Below are 10,363 nucleotides of genomic sequence, written 5' to 3' on the forward strand. Positions count from 1 at the left end.
GTGAGTGCTGAGTAGGATAAGAATTTTTGACAAATATGTACAATAGTACTAAGCACAGCTGCAAGAAGGATTCGGAGTTTCTGTCTTTATCTGATGCGGAGTTAAAATTGGAAGGACAACATTATTTTACCTATAGATCTTTATGATAAGATTACCACTGCATGAAGAATTTGGACTCTGGTGGGATTGGGTTAGAAATTGGAAGTAGGGGTTACATGTCTGGAGAATCTAGAGCCTAGACCAGACCTGCTATGTGACAACAGAAAATAGTTGAGCAGAAAAAAAAATGCTAATCTTTTTTATAATATCCAGGTTTCTGAAGTATTGAAGTACCAAGAAATATTGCAATCCTGAGTAGCATACAAATGCTGGGATTCAAATAATTAAATTAAAAATCTATTAATTGTTTGCTATGTTGTTTGATCCATTGTTGTCTGTACATTCTATTCTCTATTGGCAATGACATAAAATTTACTCCCTTTGTTTCATGATAACTTCCCCAAAACCAAAATGTCAAAAACAGACATCAAATGAAACAAAAAAATGTCTTAGTAATTTTAGAAAATTATATGGATAGATAGAATTATCCCTATGAAAAAAACACTTTATTTATCCTTTATTTAATACATGTATTCTCTTTCTAAAAGCTACATTTTTAGTATTGACAAAAATGGAAAAAGAAATAAATGCTACCTAGATATTGTAAATGGGACAAATATTTTGAAACCTTCAAAAATGCAAATGGAACAATTATTTTGAAATGGAGGGGAGAATTAAATATATGGGAAGGAAATATATATGAAAGAGATAATAGTTGCAGTCTGCTTCTGCCTTTTTTCCTTCCTGTGAATTTATTTTCCCCCTCTTTTCTGATTATTTCTTCATTAGGCATGGGACATCTATTATCACGTATTCAGAAAGATAGATAAACAACTTCAGAGCCTTACAACATTAGACTTGGAGGTAAGAGTAATGCTTAATCGTTGATTCTCTTTTTTAATTATTATTAGCATTATTTTTTGATAGTTATGCCCCCGTACTTTTGTGCATGTTTTCTAGGCTGTTTCTCCTGAATTACTAGAATGTCGCAATTTGGAGCTTGCTGTTCCTGGGACATATCGTGCTGGTAAATTAGTTTTTTTCTTTCCATCTTCCAGCATTAAATTATTTTGTACATTAAGCATATCAGGATGCCCACATCTTTATTTCAGATGCACCTGTTGTTACAATTGCATCATTTGCACGCCAGCTTGTTGTCATAACATCTAAGCAACGACCAAGAAAGTTGACAATTCATGGAAGTGATGGTGAAGATTATACCTTCTTATTGAAGGGACATGAGGATTTACGCCAGGATGAAAGAGTCATGCAGGTATCTTTTCTCTTCTGGTTATGAGCATGGTTCTTGTATAGTGGTACCTGGTCAATTTCTCTAGATTCTTTCTTGCTTCCTACTTGATAAGAACTTTGTTGTTCTTTGACAGCTTTTTGGTTTGGTGAATACTCTGCTTGAGAATTCTCCAAAGACAGCAGAGAAAGATCTGTCTATTGAACGATATGCTGTGATTCCTTTATCACCAAACAGTGGTTTAATTGAATGGGTCCCAAATTGTGACACCTTGCATCATCTCATTCGAGAATACAGGGATACCAGAAAGGTGGGGTCAGAATGCCCTTGGTGGTTTCTTCTATCTGTTTCTCCCATTCTCTCTCTTGTTTTCACTTAGTTTTGGATAAACCAGGTTTTAATAAAGTAGTTATTTCTTCACTCGTAGCTATGGTAGTTTCCAATTTATATTTTCTTGAATTTCTATATACTCTCTTTTGTAGATTACCTTGAATCAGGAACACAAATATATGCTCAGTTTTGCACCTGATTACGATCATTTGCCACTAATAGCTAAAGTGGAGGTGTTTGAATATGCTTTGAACAATACTGAAGGAAATGACCTGGCAAGGGTATGTGATGCTTTATAGATGTGTTATATGGTCTTCTATGACATACTCATTTGAGTTTCGCAATGTTCCTATTCCCCTAGGTGCTTTGGTTGAAGAGCCGTACATCTGAAGTGTGGCTGGAGAGGAGGACAAATTACACTAGGAGCTTGGCAGTTATGAGCATGGTGTGTGATTAATATGCATGAGTGGAACTTGTGATCATGTCTGTCTGCCTTATAAGTACTTGTATCATAATGAAATTTCAATATACACTGTACAGATTTGACTGGAGAACTTGTGCTTTTCAGGTTAGTCCTGTTGATTAGCTGAACTTAACCAGTTGGAATAGATGCAAGTAAAAATTCTTCCCATCACTTGATGTCCTTCCCAGGCTTCCCAGTTTTAAACTGGCTCATAACCACTATTATGAACCTTTAGTAGTGCAAATTGATCCATTTTCTTTTGTCAATAAGACTAAACTGTAAATCTAACATGCTATGCTATTTATTTTTTTTATCAACTCTTAATTAGTTGTGACCTTTCGTCATTTGTTTTTATTACATATAGCATATTGTTTTGTGGTTTAGTTATTCCATCTCTAAGATTTACCGTCTGTAATTAAAATTTCCCAGTTGTTCTCATTGTTTTCTGGGCCAAACTAAGGGTTTTTTTTGTCAGGTTGGTTACCTTCTTGGCTTAGGCGATCGCCACCCCAGCAATCTTATGTTGCATCGGTTTAGGTAATCTGTGATTAAGAAAGTTAGTTAGATTGACATGATTAGTAAAAAATTTTCATGTATCTCATGTTTATGATATTCTGCAGTGGGAAGATTTTACACATAGATTTTGGAGATTGCTTTGAAGCTTCAATGAACCGTGAGAAGTTCCCAGAGAAGGTGGATTCAAGAACAACTTATGAACTGTGGATCATAGGGACTGTGGATTTTTTCCTCCCTTTAACTTTTTAAATTCATGTGCAGGTTCCTTTTCGTTTGACAAGGATGCTTGTGAAAGCCATGGAAGTCAGCGGTATTGAGGGAAACTTCCGCTCAACTTGTGAAAATGTGATGCAAGTTTTGCGAACAAATAAGGATAGTGTTATGGCCATGATGGAGGTATGGATACTTGGATGAGCAATTACTTGTATCTTCACAACTTAATTTTTAAAAAAATAAAAATATATTTGACGACTTGGGAGTTGGTACTTGGTAAGTACTGGTTCAAGCTGCCACGTTCTGGAGTACAAGTGTTGGCATCTTTTATGCTTATGTGGGTTTTACTGTTCTAGGTTGTTAATTTACTAACATAATATAGTAAAATTTGTTTGGATGGAAAACATAAGGAAATTTGTGGAGTATTCATGTGTTGGACCATAGTGATGAGTGATCAATTAAGGCTTTGAGCTTTACGTGAAAGATCATAAAGTTGATGATTTGCTCTTCCTGCATTCAGGCTTTTGTACACGATCCTCTCATAAATTGGCGTCTTTTCAACTTCAATGAAGTTCCACAAATGTCCATGCTTACAAGCAATCATGTGCCTCCTGTTGTAAATGCTGAAGAATCTGCCCCAACTAGAGAGCTTGCCCATCCTCAGCGTGGTGCACGGGAAAGGGAACTTCTTCAGGTAACTAAAGACTCCGCAGAGATTTATTTTGTTGCTTCTTGATTAATGTTGCTTATTACATGTACGTACACTTATAGGCTGTTAATCAACTTGGAGATGCCAATGAGGTTCTGAATGAGCGTGCTGTGGTTGTCATGGCTCGCATGAGCAATAAGCTTACAGGACGTGATTTTTCAACCAGTTCAGCGGTATTGAACAGCTCTCTTCAGCATGCCATGGAACATAGCAGCTTAATTTCAGGGGACACACGTGAAGTAGATCATGCTTTATCCGTGAAATTGCAAGTTCAAAAGTTAATTGTGCAGGCTACCTCACATGAAAATTTGTGCCAAAATTATGTTGGGTATGATCTCTGACTCCTTTAATTTTCACTGTATAAATATACTACTAATACAAGGCAAACTTTTAATGTGTCCGAAATTTGGCAACCGCTATGGTGTATGGGCCAGTTATGAGAAATTTAAGAATGAGTGCTCCTCTTCGATCGTAAATTTGGATTGCTGTTGGGTTGTGATCAATTGGCTGCACATTCATTTTCCTCTCCTTTATTATTATTATTATTATTAGGAGAAAAATATTTTTAACCTGATGGTGATGTGATAATGTAAGTTCATAATGAAATAATTTTGATGGTTTCAGTGAATAGTAGCTTATAAATTTTAATGTTTTTCTCTTAATGTTTTCAGGTGGTGCCCTTTCTGGTGAATCTCATGGGAGCAGTAAATATTGTATATAACCTGTATATAGTGAAGACTCCCCGTGGATATTGCGAGATCCGGTTCCTCCCTCGTATTTATGTATGATATACACAGCAACTTGTTCAGTCCCTGTACTAGTTGGACCCCGTTTCGACCGGGTCTCTGTAAATATTTTTTGGAACTACGGGATTGTAGTCATGGTATTTTTTTAACATTATGTTGGGCTTCTTATTCTTAGATGAAAACATCAAACCACGAACAATGGATAAACAGCAATTAGTCGCTTTATAGCTCTGTTACGGTATGATTGTAAATAAGATGAACCAAAGACTACATTAACGTGAAATATAGAACTTTTTACAGAGGATTAGGAAGCTTAGTTCTGCTTGCCCAGGTCTGTTTTCTTTGTTTTGAAAATTAAATAAATAAATGGTTTGTTTGTCATAGCATGCAACTGCACACATGCGAAATAGGGTTTGCGATCGTACTTTTGCAACTACGGTGTATGAATGCATTTGTTTCTTGGAGCACAGTACTTGCATCTATGTTAATAACTTAATATGTTATACAGTAGGACAGTTCTGCGTCCGAATTTGTTCTTTTCCTTGCGCTTTAATGTAAAATTTAGGTGAATACTTGTGTTGTTGCGGTGGAATATATTGTGGCGGGTTGATAAAGATTAGATTATATTCGCAAGCTTTAGTCATCACACGCAATCAACAGTGACTGGAGCATATCGATCATTGGGGAGATGTGCGCTGCAGATCCCAATGGTATTGATATTTTAGTCGAGATGTTTCTTAGAAGATCATGTTTCAAAAAATTTAAATATCAACGGGAATGGGTTTGAAAGGCAAATAACATGAATTAAACAATTTACGAACCCGAATAACACTAATCACAATGTTATATACGAGAGAAAGCTTATTGGTGAAGCCTGGAGAGAGAGAGAGAGAGAGATTAGCGGGGCAAGATTATGATACCCCTATTAGAACATTTTTCACGAGGATTAAGTGTTAATGTATATAGGATTGATTGTTCGTAAATAAACACGTTAAAAGCAGAATGCAATTGGCAAGGATAGAACAGTCATTCCTCAGGTGTCAGGTCTCTTCTTAAACTTGTTCTGAACTAAGCTTAGTAGGAAGTCTGTAAATACGTGCTCATAGTCTGGCATTTTTCCATATCCTGCACACACAGCATATGCAACCATGGTCAGAGGTCCGATAAATATATGCATCATCCTCATCATCATGTGCTTTTGATACTTGCCAGGAAAGTAATTGATATCAATGACATAAAACACATTCTTCGTCCCATATTCCCGTATCATATCTATGTTGAACAAGTGGAGTCCCTAGAACCGAAAATGCAGTTCTGTTTTAGTACATTGTCACCGAATGAAAAGTATGAACATAACAAAATAGATAGTTACAGATAATACCAAACGACGTCAAAGCTCCCCTGCAAGCCTCTCTAATAAAGATCTTGGTGGATGCTCTGCAAGAAGTTGTAACAGTAAGTTCAGAGACGCTTTAGTTTCAACAACACAGTTGGAAGCAGATACTTCTCAATCATACAGTACTCATTTATAAGGCTTTAAAAAAATGGCCGTGCATATCAATAGACTCAAAACACGAGTTCATAATGAAATAAATTTTTGACTTTAGCATACATGGATGGATATAACACCATTCATTTCCCTCCTACCCAACAACTTAAGCTATTAGAAGAATTGGTTCTATCTATGACAAATAGGTTTAGTGTTTGATCCGATTTCCCCATCTTATGAAAATGAAAATTCAAAATAATATGATAGCATTCAAGTATAAAAGAAGCTTTTGTGTGAGAGTGTATATAAATGTTTTAAAGACTATTTTACAAGTCTCACCAGCAATAGTAGGATCAAGATCAGCTTCATCAGCAGACGCGGCTGCACACGAAACTCTTGGAAATCGGAATAAACCATCCACTTTAGATAGCTCATGTTCACTGATATTAGGCAGAGAAAAACGCCTCACAACCTTAATGGTTTCCCCAACAATATAAATCTTGAAGAGAAGTCCACCTGCGATGTTACAAGTTACAACCCAACCCCAAACAAAGAAAAAGGGGGGAAAAATGGAAATTAGAGAACTGAAGATCAAGCAGAAAAGGTTATGGTGTTCAGATCAATTCACAAACCATGATTGACAAACTCTTGCAGAACAAGTGGTGGCTCAAGCTCTGAAAGAGAGAATTCATCATATGCAAGAAACAGTTCATGTGACTTTGCAGTCCCATCCACAACTAGTGGTTTAGCAACTGAAATGAAGACAATATTACATGAATAATACAGTAAATATTTAAGATACACCACAGTAAATTCTGTAGTAAGAGATATTATACTATATGAGAATTATATGGGAGCATAACAGCAATAAAAAAAAATGTCTACGTATAGATTCTGTTTACCCTGGTTGATTGGCTTGTTTCTGAAATGCTACATATATCTCAGTTAATAAAACATATCACGTTCTAAATAATCATCCAACCGATATACACCCTAATCAAAAGAAAGTACAGACCTCAATGAGAAAATAAAGATAGGTACCTAATGGTAACTTCATCCCAGCCTTAGTGATTTCATAAGGGATAGTAGATGGATTTTTTGTTACAAACAATTCCCGGGGAACTCCAACCTTGCCTAAAATCAAAAGTTAAGGAGTAGTTCAACCACTAATCCAATTTACCATAATAGAAACAGTTTCACTCTAAAACATTGCAAGAAAATAACTTCTTGTTATATTAGCTAAAATGACTTAATAGTTAATACTAATTATTAGCATGGAGGTATGAATAGACAATAACAATCCTGAAACTATAAGATCAAGGGTTCAATTGATCTTGTTTAAAATATCTTTTGAAAAATTAAACCTATTTTACATTTGGATCTTTTAAAAAACCTAAATTAATTTATATTTGGATGTAAAATATTAAGCTCTTTTATCCTTGAATATATTTTTTATATTACAAAAGATCATTTTTTTTAGAAGATGGAAACAATAGCTAATCAAATAAGACATTGTTTTATTTTACTAATGAGTCTAGTTTTACTAAGACTATATCCAAAACATAGTAAAATAAATAAATAAATAAATAATATCTTCTTTTTTATTAGAAGAAATTTGATTGAAATAATGGCAGCCAAACAAGCAAGCACCAAGTGCTTGTGTAATCATGTATCACAGTAACGGCAAGGAAAATTTTTGTAAACAAGTTACCATAGCAATCAGATAAGTTTAGATCTGCCACATCTTGTAGCATGGATTGCCGGTTTTGTAAATGTTGAATTGCATCAGGAGGATCAAGGATGGTTACTTCAGGATGTTTTTCACTGTATTCCTTTAAAAATAAAACAAGAAGAAAGGTAATTCTCATCATAATGCAAATTTCACACAATAATCAGAAAGTATGACATAATCACCAATCTATACTTCCACTCAGCCATGAACATAACCAAAGGTTTAACACACTAAGACAAAGACATTCAATGGTCTCAACTCTCAATAATGAAAGAACTGGCAAAGATTCCAGGGAACCAAGTTATGATGGATATAGGACATGCGAGAAAAGGATGGCCAAAATGAAAAACCTAATCAAACAGCCAAATTCACATTTCGTCCCTTTAAAGGAAATAGTATTCTCATTTTGATACAGCTAGTCAATACAATTAATATACAAGCATAGAATTGACAATTAATAAACGCCCAGCCTTCTGATTGTTGAAAAGAGGAAGCATATAAAATTTTATCAGAAAAAAATTATTTCTTTAATAGTGAGATTAGGAATGTATTCAATCTATGGAACACATAATACTCGTCTAGGGAAATAAGAATTCTTTATGTTTGGAACAAATCCATCAATGCCTAATCAAGTTATTTAGATTAATCATAAGAGTAAATCCTCACTTGTTCCAATACTTGAGGGACTGATTTCAACTCTCTGATCATGATTCATTATGAGGAGAGCAAGAACTCTGCAAGTTATGTCAGACAATAAGAAGTTTTTAGGAATGTAGAAGATTAGGTTGTCCGGCCAATCATCACCATTTCACACTTTAACAGCGTTATCAGATGCTAATGATTTCATGCAATGCCACAAATGGATATATTCAACGACCATAACAACACAAGATTGCTAGTACAATGTGAGACTGGGTAGAATTACTTGGAGTTCACAAACCTCAATAACCTCACGCCACTCTTTTCCTGACAACTGTAAAGCATGAATTATGATACACAGAACACAAAACAATAACAATTATTAACATAGTGAAAATGATGTTTGACAGGCAAAGATGAGGCAAAAGCAAAACAATAAATCCAGGCTTGAAAGAAAAAATGAAAGAAGAGAATATGAAAACTTTCACAAACCTTATGCAAGACAACATCAAAACTCAAAAGGACCTTGTTCTAACAGTGGCTTGTTTAGATCAATGGCAACAAAGAATATTCCCTTATTCCTTCATTAAATGTAGCAGCATTCAAGGATTAGTATCGTGGGTGACAAAATTAGCAACACATTCTTCTCAGATAGCATATATTCAATATAAATTTCTTGAGTAGCGATTTATAGGAAAATTATAATTCACCATATATTAAATTTTAAATAATAATAAAACAAATTAAAAAACACAAAAAAGAAACAGCTGCACTGTTTGCTACAGTAATTATCACTGCAGTTGGCAGCAATCCTGTGTGAATTGGAGTCAGAATAAAAAATAATGGACAATTATGTAAAGAGAAACTTTTTTAGTATTTTTTATTGTTATTTGACTAGTATAAATACTAAATTATTTTTAACAAATAAATTTTATTAATTTATATATAGAAACTCTAAAAAATATGAGTACAAACTATATTGATTTATATGTGTAAATTCTGGTAAATATAAATACAAATTATATGTTTTTTGTGTGCAAAATTTTTGTAAATATAAATAAAAATTATTACGGATAAAATGCAGGCCAAAAATAATAATATTTGCTGTAGATTACATTATCATTAAAGATACACCCACTAGGAATAAACGTAAATATTTTGTTTGGTTGTCCATCATACTAATTCGCCGCAGATCTGAGCTCAATTTGAAGACGCTGGCCAATGTGTTGCTGTATCCATAAGACCGAATTTGATCCGATGCTTAAGCAGACGAAGGAACTAACACTGGACCAAGTTGGTTAAATATTTAAATACAGATGAAAGAACAAGGTTCTACTAATAACTATTTGACCTTGAATTCTCATCGTTGACAAATCAAAAGGAAGAGATGACGGAGCATACATGGTGGAATATTCTCATGAGCAAGACCTCTAACATTAAGAAGAGAAGAAGAAGAAGAAGAAGCAAAACCAACCAATCAATCAATGTAACAAATGTTGACTGATACACGAAAGTGACAGCCGGGGTGTGGCAAAAATAGCAGAACAAGAAAAAACTAACGATGAAACCCATTTCTCTGGAAATGATGAAATTAAACAATGCATAAGAGGCACGTGAAGATGAACGTGGAACTGTTGCAGCAGATGGCAACGCAACAATGTTGAGGAAAAGTGGGTACCTTGCAAAGCTAAGAAACTTTAACTCTTCTTCTTGGACGTCAAGGCGTACCCGACCACAATTTCCTGCGACGAACCTACTTCGTTCTCTGCTTCCTCCTCCCCTTCTCCTTCTCCTTCTCTGTCTCGGTGAGAGATTTCTCCGTTCAACCTCATGTCTGCAATCCCCAACAAAGCCCTAATTAAAATCGGTTCTTTTTGTCGTCGTTATGATCTCGCTTCTATTTGCCTTCGGAATGAATCCCCGATCCACGCGCAAATGAAATTTGCAAAATCATAAGAGCAGAGAGATTCTTGTGTTTTGGCCTCTCAAAAACTGCTTTTATCTTGTTTCGATGTAATAATCTTGAGCCGAGAGTGAATCAAGTGTCACAGAGAGAGAGAGAGAGAGAGTTGTGTGCAGATTTTGTGGGAGGAATATTCAGGTTGCAGAGTGTCTCCGTGCGCGAGTGCAAGAGAGATGCGATTTTGTGTATGGCCAAGACAGTGAGTCTCTGAGTGA

General features: G+C 35.0%; 2 protein-coding genes across 2 annotated transcripts in view; one reads left to right on the forward strand and one right to left on the reverse strand.

The window, feature by feature from the left end:
* Window positions 1-4,708, forward strand: part of LOC107643288 (serine/threonine-protein kinase TOR) — a 27,276-nt gene extending 22,568 nt beyond the window's left edge. The window contains 12 exon segments of the mRNA XM_016346885.2: window positions 889-963; window positions 1,060-1,126; window positions 1,212-1,372; window positions 1,485-1,658; window positions 1,831-1,959; window positions 2,040-2,123; window positions 2,617-2,678; window positions 2,762-2,834; window positions 2,919-3,053; window positions 3,391-3,564; window positions 3,642-3,907; window positions 4,251-4,708. Coding sequence (XP_016202371.1) covers window positions 889-963; window positions 1,060-1,126; window positions 1,212-1,372; window positions 1,485-1,658; window positions 1,831-1,959; window positions 2,040-2,123; window positions 2,617-2,678; window positions 2,762-2,834; window positions 2,919-3,053; window positions 3,391-3,564; window positions 3,642-3,907; window positions 4,251-4,269 — 1,419 coding nt within the window. The 3' untranslated portion in view covers window positions 4,270-4,708.
* LOC107643287 (inositol-tetrakisphosphate 1-kinase 3) lies at window positions 5,106-10,348 on the reverse strand. Its single transcript, XM_021123324.1, is given in 10 exon segments — window positions 5,106-5,450; window positions 5,535-5,619; window positions 5,707-5,762; window positions 6,154-6,330; window positions 6,447-6,566; window positions 6,856-6,948; window positions 7,526-7,646; window positions 8,213-8,280; window positions 8,487-8,519; window positions 9,864-10,348. Coding segments are annotated over 8 exon segments (786 nt in total). The 5' UTR covers window positions 8,255-8,280; window positions 8,487-8,519; window positions 9,864-10,348; the 3' UTR covers window positions 5,106-5,358.

Source organism: Arachis ipaensis, chromosome B05 (assembly GCF_000816755.2).
Source record: "Arachis ipaensis cultivar K30076 chromosome B05, Araip1.1, whole genome shotgun sequence".
In the NCBI taxonomy this organism is placed as follows: domain Eukaryota; kingdom Viridiplantae; phylum Streptophyta; class Magnoliopsida; order Fabales; family Fabaceae; genus Arachis; species Arachis ipaensis.